The sequence below is a fragment of the Lepisosteus platostomus genome, chromosome 17 (genome assembly GCF_059453375.1).
Source record: "Lepisosteus platostomus isolate fLepPlt1 chromosome 17, fLepPlt1.hap1, whole genome shotgun sequence".
Classification (NCBI taxonomy): Eukaryota; Metazoa; Chordata; class Actinopteri; order Semionotiformes; family Lepisosteidae; genus Lepisosteus; species Lepisosteus platostomus.
Window position 1 is genome coordinate 11,269,241 of NC_142627.1, and position 16,770 is coordinate 11,286,010.

General features: G+C 36.4%; 1 protein-coding gene across 3 annotated transcripts in view; it reads left to right on the forward strand.

Annotated features, from left to right (window-relative positions):
- The window catches only part of slx4ip (SLX4 interacting protein), a 41,568-nt gene extending 25,639 nt beyond the window's left edge, over positions 1 to 15,929 (forward strand). For 2 of the 3 annotated variants that reach the window (XM_088610200.1, XM_088610202.1), the window contains exons 5-8: positions 3,376 to 3,453; positions 5,141 to 5,229; positions 13,173 to 13,279; positions 13,368 to 15,929. In XM_088610200.1, the coding sequence (XP_088466326.1) occupies positions 3,376 to 3,453; positions 5,141 to 5,229; positions 13,173 to 13,279; positions 13,368 to 14,169 (1,076 nt within the window). In that variant the 3' untranslated portion in view covers positions 14,170 to 15,929. The remainder of the gene's footprint in view (positions 1 to 3,375; positions 3,454 to 5,140; positions 5,230 to 13,172; positions 13,280 to 13,367) is intronic. The other variant, XM_088610203.1, reaches the window with a different exon arrangement.
- The last annotated feature ends 841 nt before the right edge of the window (positions 15,930 to 16,770 follow it).

The following is a 16,770-nucleotide window of genomic DNA, read 5'->3' on the forward strand; positions in this document are numbered from 1 at the left end:
GTCGTAGTTTTGCAATCAATGCTTTCTTAGGAAAGATTCCATTTTATTATTTGTGGGCTTTTTTTATTACAAAACCTTGCACAATCAGATTTTATTGTATCTTTATGTTAAAAATACAGATATAAATAATTCTGTGGTATTGATACAGAAACCAAACTTTGTACTTTGCAGTGGGGAAGTGCCATTTTCTGCAGTATCTTAACTTTTAGCAAATGCACTTTTATTTTTATTTTTTTCCTTCCTTGGTTACCTTAAAGACTTTTCCTTGGGCAGAAAAAATTGCATATGAAAGTAGTGACTTTTTTATCCAGAAATCTATGCATTTTGATCTGTGGCATTCAGGTCTGAAAAATCACTGACATAACTGGCTCGAGAAAGGGCAGTCAGTGTGAAAAACACAAATGTTGCCTACAGTATAGCAAAGATCTGCAATCTGCAAAATGTCAGTTTTTCTATTTGATGATAAGAAGAAAACATTAAATAATTTGTCAGATTTCCAATTGGAATAAAGGAATCAACCACGATCTCTCATGTTGTTCCAAGTGATTCAAAGCTCCTTGATTCTTTGTGATAATTAGATTAGTTTCTGCAGTAATGAGAAAGAAGGAAAGAGGAATGGGAAGATGGGAGAAGAGCTATCAATCATTTGCCAAAGGCTTAACCCTCTACCTGCAATGAATTTGTGGTTAGCAGAAACCATAATAACATGTCATTAGTTAAGGAATTGTGACATGTTTCTTTTTGAAATAAATTATAATAAGGTGTAATTGGCATTATGCTAAAATAACCCTAGCAAGCATGGGAAATCAACAAAGCCTTCGAATTTGTACATAACATTGGAGTTCACCAGATGTTGAAATTGTGTGCACATATCCAGACAACCATGACAAAAACACAAATGTATTTGATTTCTAGTTATCTATCTGTCTGCATTATCAAAGCAGTTATATACATTAATTATCTGCCTATAGTAAATACTAATGTAGTGGTCCATGTTCTCAGTATATATTTGTGCTCCATTATGTCCCTCTAAACTTACTGTTGGTCAAGTGTTTTGCTTCAAGTTTATATATGAAGAAACAGGTAAAGGTTTATTCTATGCTGAAAAGAAGAGACACAACGTTTCGGCTTTAGAGCCTTCTTCATGTGACACAGCCAAAACTTGTGTCTGTTTTCTTTTTATTCAGCATGGAATAAACCTTTACCTGTTCCTTTGCAGCATATGCATGCTGATGCAGCCACCTGCTTAAGTTTATATGTGAAGCTAATCACTAATATCAGAACCCAATTAACTTACATTTCAGGCCTTCAGTTTACTTACTGCTACACGTTTATATGGTTGTGTATTGAACTAGATATCTCAACAAAATTGTTCTCAACAGATTGGAGATATACTGTATGTACTGTAGTTTACAATAACCACAACTACATTTTTTAAAAATAAGTATGATTAATAGTGCTCAATTGGAAATGAGAGAAGATACAGTGAATTCTAGTTGTCTTTTTGAAGGTAGGTACTTCATTGTAAAATGAACAAAGGGAAAGTAGGTCACTATAAATCCGCAATAAATCATTAGCATAATTTCATTGCTACCAGGTATTGGCTCTGTTAAATACAATTTTTATATACTCCAACCCTTAATCTAAAGTGTTAGGAAAATGAGTATATGCAGTATATTAATTGTGAGACTCAGACCCTTTTTGGTTCAAGAGAAAATGGTAGAAAAAATGAAAAACAAATGGAATGAAAATGAAAAAGTAGGATGAAAACTGAGTTTTTTTATCCTAGAAAGAAGATATGAATTGTATGTTTAAACTTGTTTCTTTTAGAAGTATTAACCAGTATTCCTAATACTTATTGCCCAAGAGCTATTTATACTGTATGTTAAAGGTTCTGAGTGAAAATTACAGCTGTGTCAAATGAGCTCAGGGTGGGTTCTGATGAAATGAACAAACAGAGTTTACAATACGATTACGGTTTCAATATCAGCTTGAGGGGAGCTGTCAAACAGATGGAAATTCCAAAAGCCTAAGAAACACAATTAGAGCTGGAGGCTTTTCATGATTTTGTGTAGATATTTAGAAAGTATTACTAAGTATGAACGATAGCATGTTAGAAGGCCCCATCCTATCTCATGTACAAATTCCTAACAGATTGGGAAGTGCTGGTCTGCTCTCACCAAACTGAGTGTGCATTCCTTGGACAATGACAACCAGGCCTTATTGTTTTTTTTTCCTCTTGGTTGCTAAATAAAAACAGACAAAACACATACAAATAAAGAACAATCATGGAACAAGAGCAGCCCTAAAAGAAGACAAAATGAGATGCAGGTTCAGATTTTAGTATGGTTATATCATTCATTCTTTCACTGAAAGCTATGTACTTACTACAGTTTATTGCAAACAATGCATTTGCTGTAAAATGTGAAAAAATCAATTATTTCTGCTTTTAGATCACGGAGTTCCGTTTTGCAATTGCCACTTCTGTCAGAAATGTCAGTCTTAACCAAATCCAAGAACTGTCCTAATCATTCTCTAAACAAGTAGTTTTATAGTCTTTTCCCATAGGAATTTTGAACATAAATGGTTCATATTTAATAACAGAGATTTGAAAATGCTTCTTAAAAAATTAAAGAAGGGAAGGGCAGAGTATTTAATCTTTTAATAACCCAAACTTCTCACTGGAAAATACTGAAATGATACCACGAATTACCTGGAATTGCAGGTTTTCATCAGGGATGATGATGACTAAAGTATAATAATAATAATGTGCACAGAAGTAATTGTAGACAGTTCTGTTAAATATAGTAAGCAATTAAATACTAGATTCTTCAAACATTTGATATCAATTAGGCTTCTGGGTTTTGAGATGTGCCATGAACAATTGTTTTATTCTGAGACTGTCAGAGTCTGTTCCCCCAGGATCATGACTCTGTGTTTGATTTGTGCTGCTGGGATGTCACAAAATGTGTTAAAACAAAAGTATTCTTGTTAGGCTAATTGGCATGCTTGTTGAATTATATTACTTATTGTGTCTCCCTCTCCTTTTTTTATTCTGCAACAGTGAGGCATGTTTGAAATTTTAAGCATCATTCGAATGCTATGGGATGTTTTTGTATTAATCTGATATTCTTTGTTTTATTACTGTTTTTGCTGTTAGTACTATCAGTCATCTCTTTGTCATGTCTATGGGAAGATGCTAATATTGGGTGGTTCATTAACCAGTAGCAAGCTCTTAGTAACCTATATGGTAGTATCTTACATCTTTATAATTATGCAGTAATAAGCAGTAATGTTCCTCTTCTTCCAGCTTAGAAAGCTGTCACTCTTTATGTCCCGCAGTCAGTTCTTATCTTATGTTGTTTTGTTTGGCAGGGGAACATTTTTGCCTTGCAGCTTACATTGTGAAAAGGCATGTCAATCTGAGGTGCATCGTGAAGCGCCAGTACCGAGGTATGTAATTAAATGGCACTGTATGCACATGCATTGCAAAAAAAGAAGACTTTTATTGCTATGAGCGACATCAGTGAACAAAGATGTCTGCTATTCCTAGTAATTATTTTCCTTTTTTTTCTCCATTGTCTTCATAAATCATTATAAGCTCTATGACTGGCATACAGCTGTTTAGTTTTTTTGTAATAAGACTTTATGAATTTGTAGTGATGCGTCTTTTATTTGTTTAAGGGGAGCTTAGTTGAACAAAGTTGTCAGTCAATTGACATGAAGTGTTATTTAAAAATGTGGTTTTCTTCTTTAAATGGATTTGTAATTTATTTTTTGTACCACTTGTTCACACCTTCGCTTCCCTTGTGTCATCACTGGAGTATGTAAGATGATGGATGGTCACTCGTAGGATTTGGTCTGCTTTCCTACCCTTTTCATTTTCTGTACTTCATCAACATGGGGAATACATAAGTAGATGAGCTATAAAGAGCTATATAAATAGAGCTTTTGACATAACTAGATGAGCTATAAATTGTACGTTTTAACTGACATAATGCTTGTAAAACTTTCCCTGATTCTGTGTCTGTTTATGCATGTACTAGTATTACCTAACTTCTCTTATCTTCATTTCAGTAGTTGTATTTGATTTATCTACATTTGTATGCACATTTAAAACTTCTGCACCCAACATCTTTACCTAACAAAGTGGTCATTGAAACGTGTGCATGTTTGGTATTGTGGCAAATCTGCTATGGAGAGAGACACTCCAGAACGTGCCTTCTTTGTAAATGTATATGAAGAGCTTGTTGAATTTTGCACTCAGTCACTTGTATGCAAATGTTTTCATAAAATTAACCTTTTTATTCTCTTTATGTTTACATAAAACCACAGCCTGCTCCACTATCTTGTTTGACATAACAGTCTTATAAATACTGTTAATCAGACTGAACACTTACTGTATACTGTATTTACAGACTTTGCCCTTTCAGTCTGTCAGCTTCATTAAAAAGATCTTGACTGAAGAAGTATTCATATACTGTACACATAAGGCTATATACTATTAGATACATACTGTACAATTAGATACACAAATGACATATATGTATCTATGTGTTGAATTTCTTGTCCTTCTTTATCCTCCCAAAACTTATTTTTAAGACCATGGCTTCTGTAACTAATGGGCAATGGAAGGTTTTAATTAGCTTTTTGCCACAAGTTCTTTGATTACTCAAGTTTTTTTTTTTACAAAAAATGCTGTGTGCCACTCATTTAAATTGGACTGTTTTAAAATAAAAAATCTTGTTCCAAGAACTGGCTAATTAAGGATGAAGAAAAGCTGACTAACTGTTTGGTTTACATTCACAACATTCAATAATATACTAGAACCCTGTTGTGATAAACATTAGTCTTATATAAAAGTGTGGTTTATTTTGCTCCTATCTGAAGTCATTATGGTGTTGTGTTTCAATGTAATTAAATTTAAATTAGAAACTTCTAATTTGGAAAGCATCTAGAATAAAACAGTATATTTTGGCAACTGAACAGGAATTCTGTTATTGTCCTTAATTATTTTTACCATGCTTAAGAAATTCTATGATTCAATTGGGGGGAAAAAGAAAGTTTTCAAATGATAAAGAACTAATAATGTACGAGTACTGATTTTGTTATTTTTATTGATCTTATATTTTAAATGAAGAGCTACGTGTTTTTCCTGAGCGCTTCGTCGTGTGTGTGAGTCCTCCGGAAGAGGTACCAGAGCACAGAGGAAATCAGAGCCCTGTGGTGGTAAGAACTGTTTACATTCTGTGTTTCCTTTTCCAGTCTCTTGGCAAAATGTAGTAAGGGCTGTGTATTATTACAGCGCAGTACAGCCAAGTTGTATTTTGTTTTGTTACTTGGTGGTATTTAGACAAGGTGGCCCTGGAGCCTGGATGGTCATTTCCGGACCCTTCCGCCTGTTTGGGATGGGAAAGGGAAATTTCTATGTGGACAAACGACCAAGGCGCCAGGGGTCATTCCACCCCAATTGGATCTCTGGAACGGGCTTTGGGATTTTTCTAAATTCAGAAATGCACATGGGAGCCTTCAGTTTTGGTCTCTTTTTTATTTGCTTTTTTGCTGTCCTAGCATCTCAAACATCCTCTCTTGCTCTTCTGTGAATGCTGCGTTGGTCTCACCAGGCAAGCTTAGAAAAATTGAAGGCTGGAAAACTCAGGCAGCACGGATCATTATGGTTTATTGCAGACAACATTTGATGATAGAATCACAGAGTGGCATTTGCTTTTAAGCCAATGTGTGAATGTCATCTTCTGCAATGAACTTACAGCATTTAAATATGTAAGAATATTCTCTTAAATGGATGGGGTTGTTATTTCCAATTATTAGCAGCTGTTTGGACTGTTCACTTACTAATAACACTTTGGAAAATGTTATGACAGCTTTTAATAGTTTTATCTGCTGCAGGTTTTTTTAACAAAACACACAGCGTTTCACTTACTCTTACAAAGGCAGTGTGACTCTTAGTCAGTCTTGGGCTAAACCACTTCTGAATGTTAGAGAAAGTATTAGGTTATTGTAATTGCTTAACAGTGATTTGAGAATCACAACATTGATCAAACAGTGATTGAGTGTCTTGTAATGAGCTAATACATGGAGCCAAGCTTCCTTGAACAAACCCTTTCTCCTTTGGAGTCCTTGTGCTGAATCTGCTCCTGGTGTGTATGCTCTGTTACATCATAATAACCACCCTTCGCATGATGACATGATAAGTCACTTCCTGTTTAGGGTATGGTTGGTGAGCTTGGTTGGGTAATCAAATGTTGCTTCCTTTGGTATTGTATTGGGTACAATCCACTGCTCAGAACTTGGGCACGGAGGAGCACATGTGGAGGAGACCTTTGCATCTTATACCACTTTTGTAAAATGTTACCATGAAGGCAAACAATACAATATGTCTCTGGCAGGCTGCCTTTTCTATAACACCCTTTTTCTCTTGCAAGTCATGAGATACTACTTGTTTTGAAACCAGGCACCTCGACATGCAAAATCCACAGAGCGTGATCTGACTCTGTTTTTTCTAGTTTTATTTGTGTCCTGGTTTTGCCCTTCCAAGTATCCTACTTCATTACATTGGTTTCATCGGCTGTTCAGCTGAACTTACCAGCCCTCCTAAGGGATTGGTGGGAAACACTAAGAAGCCTTTTACCTTGGCATAGACATAAAGGAAGAGACCTCTGAGTATCCCATGATCGTTGCTGGTACTTTTAATGGAAGCTTTTACTATTGTTTTCTTTGAATGATGTTTTTTTTTCTACTTTGGCTTTCAATGAAAGCAACAATTGTAATATTTTTAGAGCAATGCAATCGTCAGTGAAAAGTTCAGATTGTGTAACCAATTTTCCAGTTGAGGGAACCATAGCTTTCGTTAACTTTCCCATTTTCAGGATGTGGTTTTCTTGTCTTGTGTGAGCAGGGGGTGGTGGGGCTTGTGGTGTAGTTCTTACTAGCTTATCCTCTCTGGTGATTTGTTGAGGAAAGACACCAGACAAGCAAGCTGTTTTTTTCACATGACAAAACAGTTGTTTATCTCCCTCATTTATTTCATATTTGTCTCATGGTTTTATATTTCTTATTAAATTATATGTTATTAATATAATATTTTTCTTACACAAAATATTTTTAAAACATCTGCTGTTGAATAGACTTTTACCGTTATTGTTTGCAAATTTCATAAGCTTAGCTTGTCAATTCATGCAAATTAAATCCAAAAGCCGTTGAAAATGGCTATCATTTCAGTGTGGGTTTAAAACTGGCCAGTTTCAATGAATAACGCAGTTCTTTACATACTTTTTCATTGACATATATTAACAGCACAGTTCTGTTACACTTTTCACAGCTGAAGAGGAATAGTGCTGGTTTACAGTACGTATGAATTAAGCCACTCCTTCTTAGAAGGGAGAGCAAACCTGTAGATGGACAAAGTACAACTGATCCTTAAATACGACTGTGCTAATTAAATAAGGTGTACTACTGATTAAAATATTATTTTCTTCACTGTATAAGTCTGTAATCAGGTAAACAGGGAAGGCCAAAGAACATGAAGTGATGTATTTCTAAAATAACAACTGTAAAACTGAAAATCTGAACATCACTTTCCCATACTTATTTGCTTCTGGTCTCCAATGTAGTGGCCAGAAGCATTACTCATATCCTGAACTGTGGTTTGCAAAAGAGGGACTTTTGAGCAATTTCATTTATGTAGTAATCAAAACGGCGTTAAGTGTCTTTAGGGAGGTAAATTAATTATGAAAATAACAACAAAAACAAATACATTAATAAATGAAGGCGAATTAGTTTCCAATGCCAAACCACAAACTTTACTTTGTCAAAATCGTGCTAAAACCAACCACATCCAAAAATAAATAAAAATTTCCCACAGAGAACCGGCTTTTTCATGTAGGATCATGTCCTAAGCTTCGGTGAGTCCAGGCCTCGGTGACTGGATTTGTTTGAAATGGCTTTAACTTTGTGCAGCTCAGCATTTCTGTACACACAGTGCTGTGTTAAAGTGTTGACCTCTCATTCCAGAGGGTCACAAGTTGAGCTCACTCCCTTTTGGTCAAGCAGAGGGGAGTAGTTGAGACAGAGGGCATTTTCAGGCCTGACCGTGGGTCCTGGGAGCACAGTTCACTGAATATTGTTAATCTGCAGTCCCACAGGGGAAAAAAGTCAGGGAAACCAATTTCTTTATAAATGGGATTGTATTATAGAAAAAAAAATCCCACTTTGTTTTTTAGACGGATATTGTTTCCATCTTTTCTAATCAAATAACTCTGCAGAACTTATAACTAAGTCAAAAGAGACAGATCACTTTTTAATCAAAGAGGTTCACTAACAAACTTTGTTCAATGAACCTCCACTCCACCCTTTTATTCTTCCAGTAAAATCTTCCACTAAGCATCAGATAAAATATTACCTTCAAGCACAGATTTCAAGATGGATATGAGCCAGTTAGGAGTCTCTTGTGTATCCCTCCCTAAATAAATAAAAAAAAGTTTAGATCTTAAGGTCTAAACTTTTAAGTTTTAAGGTTAAGGTCTTAAGGTCTAAACTGATTTTGGAAGGCAATTACATTTATTATGGATTATAAAAGCAAAACGGAATGGCTAAAGGCTGACAAGTTCACTTTTTGATGGGGAAATCTAGTATTACAACTTTTTAAAAGCAAATAAGAAAGTCAAATAGATCTTTCCTTTCTTACTTCTAAAACAAATAAGACAACACAAACATTTACTGTATACAGAGCTGTGTTTAAATACAGGATCTTGTCTTAAATGTCTTCCTTACCTGGTGAAGCCAATTCCACATTGCTTGTGTGAGTCATGCACTGAGGAGTAGATCCTGCTTATGAGATTCTCCCGATCTGGGAATGTTCAGCTGTCTCAGTACGAATTAAGAAACCTCACAAAGTGTGGAAGCTTGATTGCACTCTACATCTGTTTATGAGACATAAAAACAAGTGAAAAATGTAGTGCAAGAGCTGCAGTACATTATCTGGGTTTTTCTAGACTTAGACTAAGACATAGTCAAGAGATGAAGATAAGAATTGGGTAAGAGAGTTAGATTCCACATCCTAAGCATTCAAGTTAAAGACCCGAAACTTGACATACCGACTCTGATACCTGCCTTCAAGCAGGCGTCCAGAGCTAACTTCCGATTGTATGCACCAGTCACCTTTCTACCGGTACAGTTCTTTCTATTGCTATCAATGGCAACAGGACAGGCAGTGATGTCATTCTTTCTTCAGGATTGTTTCCTTAGCCCAGCAGGGGAAAGGCTGCATGCTGATTGAGCAAAGGCATTGGCAGACTGAGCCGAGGACGCTGGCATCTGCAGCCTCCTCTCTTCTCCCAGTCAGGGCTTGTTTTGCGTTGGAGGCAAATGCTTCAGTTTTAGGCTGGGTGTCTGACATGAAATGATTAAGCGAAATGATAGTGATAATAAAAATGCGGTCTCGGTCCCCAAGACTGGCACAAAGAGAACCTGAGGCACAGTAGTTAACCTTTAAAGACCTGGGGTTATATGAATCATTTAAAATTGTGGTGTGCCTGCACTTACAAACACAATGGTTGTTCTGGCGGCTTAATGTGTTTGTTATATATCTGTACGCAGAGAAGAAATCAGTGCACTAGAGGGTATAGACTTTGTACATAATGACATCTGAAGGGAAATCAGTCTTCTTCACTTGGTCTTCACAGTGATGTGTATACCTTTACTGAACATAGTGATGTCAGTGAGCATTAAAGCAGGTACCCCGTGGTCTATGGTGGATTGCCCACCATACACCATTCAGTATACATTTCATACTGGAGGCATACGAAACCTTCGTCTTTCAGAAATAGCATCTAATAAAGAGATGCTTAAGTTGGAAGTAAGGTTAAGGTTAATTTCAGGTTTATTTTGTAATGCTCTTCCATAAGCTGTTCTACAGTTGTGAAAAATGTGTAAATATCTACAAATTTACAGATAAAATTCCAACAAGAATTGAATTGATATCAAATTTACTGATATAAAACTCATGTCTGCATTAAAAGCAAATAAAAGGTGGTCCTGAAATACTTCATGTGAGTGTATTTTCAAGACAAAGTGGGTCTTGTCAGAGAATTGGCATGGATTTGCGTAGAAAAAAACAAAAATAAATCCAGAAAGATCCTAAAGTATGTGTGGTTCTGGAGCATGTGGTGCTTCATTAATTGTTCCCTTTAGTAACTATCAGAAAAGAACTGACAGGAGCTTAATGTAAGCCTGGGCTATTTGTCTTGGTCTTCCCTTCAGTGATCAGAGCTTTTCTCAGAGGAGGGACACACCCGTGGTGAAGAGTAACTGACTTGATGACTTGCACATCCAGCCTGCACTTCTTCAAATCATAAACTTAACTGGGAGTAAACATAGGATGTAATTGATTGGTTAACCAAGGAACGAAAAGAAGAAATTGATAAGTTTATAAAAGCACTTTAACAGTGAGAGAGTCATATAATTAGAGGTCATTGAAGTACAGAGAAAGTGTGGCATTTCTGGATGGATTTTGTTCTCAGAGTTTGTTCAATAACCTGCGTGATAAACATTTTGGATCACAAGCAGCTACCGAGTGATATTCCTTCTATTTTCTAGCCCCCATCTCTCAGAAATAAAAAAGCAAGTTAACGTTTTCAGTTCAAATCTTGCAGTGTCTTTGATGTTCCACCAGATTCCTTGATTTGAAACCGAAGATTCATTTTGTCTGGCATAGGCGGAAGGAAGTTTATTGGGCATGACGAGCACAAATTAAAAACAAAATTATATTTTCTCTTTCATTCTTTATTGTAATGCCTTCTAGTCAGACAGCATGACTTTACGTTGTTTTATGGCCTCTGTGTTTTTTGATGTGCGATCAGCTTTCAATAGAAACAATGTGTGTGTGTAGAGATGTTTAAAAGGAGTTACACAAGACTTAAATTGTTCACAAAAATGACTAGACAACAAGACAAAGTTGCCTTTAATTTTTAACAACACTTTTGCACAGACTTAGTGGCATTTGCAATGGTTATTGTTTTTTTTTTTATTTATGGCCCTTTCAGGCCTCCCATTGTGGACTTTTTCCAGCCTTAGGGAGTTTACATCATTCCTCACAGCTAAGGCTTCTTGGTTCCCACAGAGTTTTCAAAGTCTGAGTCATACTCTTTATGTTAATTGTTCAGTTTTCAAAATACAGTTCTTTTTGCAGGGTGTGGCTCCAAGGAAAGAAACTACTGTACTTTTTAGGATATGTCTCAGATTTTCACATGTATTTTTTAGCAGGCTTGGTTTTAAAAACTTTAAAGATGTTAGCAATGCAACACTTTTGGTCTTTCTTTTCCTTTATTAAAGAAAACAGTGCCTTAGAAAATGCGCTGCCTTTCTTGGAAAGTTGTGAGACAGGCCCCAACCACCCTCAGACATGAGTAACCCACTTGGGCATGAACACATTAAAAACAAAAGAAAACTTGTAAAAGACTTCCCTTCTGCTGGGTTTTCTAAGAGACGCATACAGTGAATTCCAGTGTTTGTGGGCATGCTTTAGTGTGCTCTGAGGTCAGAAGATGTGTCTCTGTGGAATCTTTTTTTTTTTCATTCATCCCTCCAAACCACAAGGCTGTCGTAAGGTTACAAAAGCCTGTGCTATGTTTTACGGTTACCGCTTAACCAACGGAACTAAAATGTAGCCAGCTCATCCTTTACAATTTTGAAAACGATATATGTAATATTTATATCATTTGTAATAAGATTATGCATTTCTTATTTTTGCCTTAAAATCCAAAAAGCAATAAAATAGACATTATATTGTATTTTCTAATTTATTTGAATGAAGAACTTGTAACCTTTCTTATGTAAAACCACAGTCTTGTGAAAGCATTTGGTGTTTTTTTATGATGCTAACCACCTGCTATATTGAATGATGCACTGTCGGGAAGAAAAACAGTGAATTAACAGCTAAAAAAAACTATAACAGTGGACAGTGAAAGATTTGCTGTAACGCTGTCACAATCAGTAAACTCATTTCAATGTGAATAGCAAGAAGCCACCTGACTTCTTGGGAGTATTTCTGCATTAAAGAATAACAAAAGATTGGTGTTATTATAAGTTTTTTTTCTAAAAAACAGAACACAATAAAAGACTATATTTGTAAATTGCACACAGTGTGAGGGTTCAATTTTCCCTTCAAATTTTATGGGTTTGCGCCGGAATTATAAGTTTTTCAAGTTTAACTACTTTTCAATTAATCTCCTCACAAATGCACGCTCTGTTATTGCTCAGTGAAAGACTTCACTGTCAACTGAGCTTCACTGTCAGTTGTTGAAGGTATAGATTATGAGTTCAACAACCTTACCCATTTGTTATGTCTGAAATGTTCTCCACCTGGGTTCATAAATGGAACTTTGGACTTCGTCAGACAGAATTGTTAAGTGGAGCCTTCTGTAATATGTTCATTTACTTGTAGAAGGCCCAGGTAGTTAATTTACTGTTAATGAATGTGCACTAAGGGTTGCGTTCATTTAGCTAGAGGCTACTTATGCTACTTATCCTGGGATCAAGGAATTAAGTAAAAAGTATTACAGTAGTCAAGATGTAAAGTATGACAGCCATGAATCAAAGTTTTTGCAGTCAGCACAGGCCTGTGACCCCAGGTGTTAAAATGGGCTTTTTGTACGATAAGTAATAGATTTTGACACTGCAGGGCAGAAACCTATTAGACAGCATCAGTAATTAGATTCGGGCTGATGTTTAACTCTTTTAGAAAGGAAAAAAGCCTTTTCTTTTAGGAAAGGAAAAATAGCTTATCAGAGGTTTTATTATTGCATTTAGTTCCTACATTGTAGATATGTACTGTACCAAAAGAAAATGGACTGAAAATATGGTCCTGGGAAACCCCATTCTGATAATTAAATTCAGCTTCAGAACAAAGAATCTGAGAAAGATAAGCATGATAACATGATATATAGGCCACAATTGTGCCTAAATTGGTCCTGTAATACTGATATCTTGACCAATATCAATTTCCATGTATTAGATTAATGAATCTTCTGTTGTTTTTTATTTAGTTGTAGAACTACTTACGTGCATTTCTCATTTCAAGGCTGTTGTGCCTACTGTTTCCCTAACAAACCAAAGATACCTGCCACTTACACTTAAGTGTTATATGTCTTCTCAAGATGGGCTACGATGATGCAAAAACTTCAGCCTATTTTCCCATCACCTGTGAAACTGAAGATCCATTAAACAGCCCCAAGATATTAAAGAGGGACAGCCTGAAGAAAATGTGAGTAAGGCTCCTACATGAAACAGCAAGAAGTATAAAAAATGTATATTATTCTTTGCTTCACTGTTTATTGTTTAACGTTTCTCAGGGCAAAACAAGCAAACACCAAGGCAGATCCCTCAGCCAAGATGGAGAGAAATGAGGAGCTGGGAGAGGAGCCACCCATGGTCGTCATGGAAACAGGGAAAGGGCTGGGGAAGGATGTGTTCCACAGCTCTTGGAATGCCAGACCCAGAGTTCAGGACATCGGCACAGGAGGACTGGAGAAGTGCAGGAGAACAAACAGAGTTCAAAGCAGCTCCCAGCTTCCTTCTTCTGTGCTGGGAAGCAGCTCTGGTGAAAGGCAGCCAGATGAAGCCGACAGCCAGAAACAACCTCGTCTCATGGAGCAGCTGAGCGCAGGGCCACAGTGCGGGGTCCCAGCTCCGAGCAGTGAGTCAGCATCGCCACAACCTAAACAGAGTCGGGAAAGGAGCAAGAGGCGAAGGCACTGCTCTCGGGAAGAGGGAGAGGGTGCCAAGAAAGTATGCTTTGGAGAGGCTCCAGTATCCCCCAGTGAGGTAATAATGAAAACAGATTCTGCTGAGTCTTTAATACAAACATCTATGAAGAAGTCTCCATTGGTATCCAAGTCATGCTCCGCTCAAGAATCAGCTAAAACCACACTGGATGAGGAGTTGCTTACTTTGGGAAAATCTGCCCTGAAACCTCTCTTCACAAAAAATAACACAGAGCAGACAAACCAAAACAGGCTGACCACAAGCATAAAAGACTTATCTGTCAAGCCTGTATCCTCTCATTCATATATTAGCTCCAGATCCTCAGACAGAAAGGAGGAGGTAGAAAATGTGCCCAGAAAATCAAGATTACGACGGCTGAAGAAGTCCTGAGGGAAGAGACAGTAGGGATAACGCCTCTTGCTGTAATGTTTTGCATGACAAAATAACCTTTAACATCGTTTTAAATTCAGATCCATCATGTTTTAATAATTATGACCTTGGCCACAGTTCTCCTAAAACCATGAAAAATATTTTCTATGAAGTGTTTTTAAGTAAAATTCCACAGTACAATTTCCATAGTGAGACAGACATTATTTTAAATGGTCTTTTTCCAGTGACAAAAGGGATAGGCCTTTACAACAGCTCACCCGTTCTGATGAATTCTTGTGCAAATATACATGTGTGTCAGAACAGGAAATAATGCCAAAGGTGCGGACTGATGGCTGGGGAAGAAGGCTTCATCAGTTTGCTGTAACAACCCTAAAAAAGCTCATTTTATTAAATGCATTCACTCCTAAAAGGGCTATTTCCAACTGGCGTACCACTTGACTGAAAAGAACACAAGTTCACGTGTGCTTGCTCCACTGTCTCGCTTGTGATAAATGTCTTTTGAGGCAGGAACAATTCTTGAGGTTTTGCTTTGGCGAAGGATGGAGGAAGTGAGGTCGTTCCCATCACTGACAATCTGAGGATTCCTGTGTGAATAATGCATAGTTGATGTCGAACTGAGGTAATCAGGCAACTTCCAGAGTGCAGTGTGGACCACCCAGAAAGGTCTCGGAAATACAAGATGCCAAAGGCGGGGTTGTTCCTTAAACTCCCAAAGCTGATCCAAATGGAAATGGACTCTGAGGTCTGTGAGATTGTTTGAAAGAGCTGTTTTAAAAAGCTCCATGTGCACACTCCCCTTCTGTAGGGTGTATTATGAAAATATCCCATGCTTTTAATAATCACATTTTAGCAAAAGCAGCCACTTAAATGTTATGGATGATTACTAATATGATTCTCACACTTTATTAAATAAAATATTGAGACTATTAGAAACTGAAATATTAAATTGAATTTTTACAATTATTTTATTGCATTGTATTGTATACTAATTAATTTTAATTAAAGATTATTGGTATCATCGAATGGGATCTTTGTATAATGAAAAGAGTAAAAGCCACTTAGGTTAGAATCTCTCATTGCTGCTTGATGTGAAAATAGAAGTGTCTATAGTTAATCCACCAGAGAATTATAGGCCAGGTTAATTAAATGGAACAACAATGTTATGACAAAATGTTGAGAACAAACTTCAATAATCTTTAAATTAATAAGGAATTTCAAAAAGGTTAAATCATATGTAACAAATCTAAGTAATGGCAACATATCTATTTATTTCAGAATTTTTAATTATCAATTTTAAAACTGTGAATCCAAGGTAATGTGCAGATTATTTACTAGTTAATAAACAGAAAATGGTGAGTTATAAGAAGTGGAAAAGTGTATTGGGCTGAGGTTATTTGTGAAGTGCCACAGGAATCTATTCTAGGTCCTCTGTTCTTTGATTTCTATACATGATCTAGATTCTGCTTTAGTCAGCAAATGTGAGCTGGAAGAAATGTCTGTTTGAAAAGATCTTATGTGTTTTGTGGACTCCTTACAGTCTTTATCCAGACAATATGGTGTCTGGACATTGTCCAGAATGCCAACAAAAATCTAGAATATATTGTGAAAATTATAGAATTCATGTAAAGGGAAATTGTTAAATTTGTAGAATGCTTTGGTTAGACTACTTTAAAATATTGTGAACAATTGTTTTTCTCTCCCCCATAAAACAGGAGTAGGAAAACAAGTTAATTTCTTAAATGGATTTTCGTCATACTCTGTCCTTTTTGTCCAATATTTATCTTTTCTTATTGAAACTTTACACTCTTCTCATTACTGGATTGTTCGCATTTTGTGCAAATGAGCTAAATGCTCAGAATTTTAATGACATTGATTTTAAAATTGCAACATGAAAACCAATTGTTATTTTGCCCTGCAATGCATATCAGTTTCTGGAAGAGCTTCATTTTATCACAAAACTTGTCAGGTTCTGGTGGTTTGAATCTGTTGCAGACCTTCATATGTTCTTTTTCTTAGAGCTCATCTTCGTTTATTGTTGTGCTTAGAAATATTACGGCAGAAGGGAGAATTAAAGACAACTTAAGAAAGCAAATAACCCAACCCAGTTTTAATCTGTGTATAGTCCCACGCTGACGAAGGTAAGGTTGTGTGTATACTGCACTTTTATTTACACCTCACATTTAATTAAAGGTGATGTGATAGTTTTAAGTATAGCTTAATTGCTGGTAGATTAACCGATCCTGATGACAGAAATGTGGATGGCAAGATCGGAAAATACCAAAAGAGTAAAGGAAATGACAACATCCAAAATTCCAGCAGTTAAGCTTTTAAACAACAGGTACCATATCACTAAAGGTGAGCTGATTTCAAACTGGGTGGCACGGAGGTGTGGCAGCTAGCATTGGCGGTTTGTAGCTCCTGGATCCTGGGTTCAAATCTGGCCTTGTGAACCTTCCATGTGTATAATCATTGCATTATCCTTAAAGGTTTTCTCCGTCTCCTCCAGTTTCCTTCCACAGCACAAACGTCTAGTCTAAGTTTGAGATTAATTGTGGTCTCTAATTGTGTATCTCATAGTCATGTGTTTGTGTCCTTTGATGG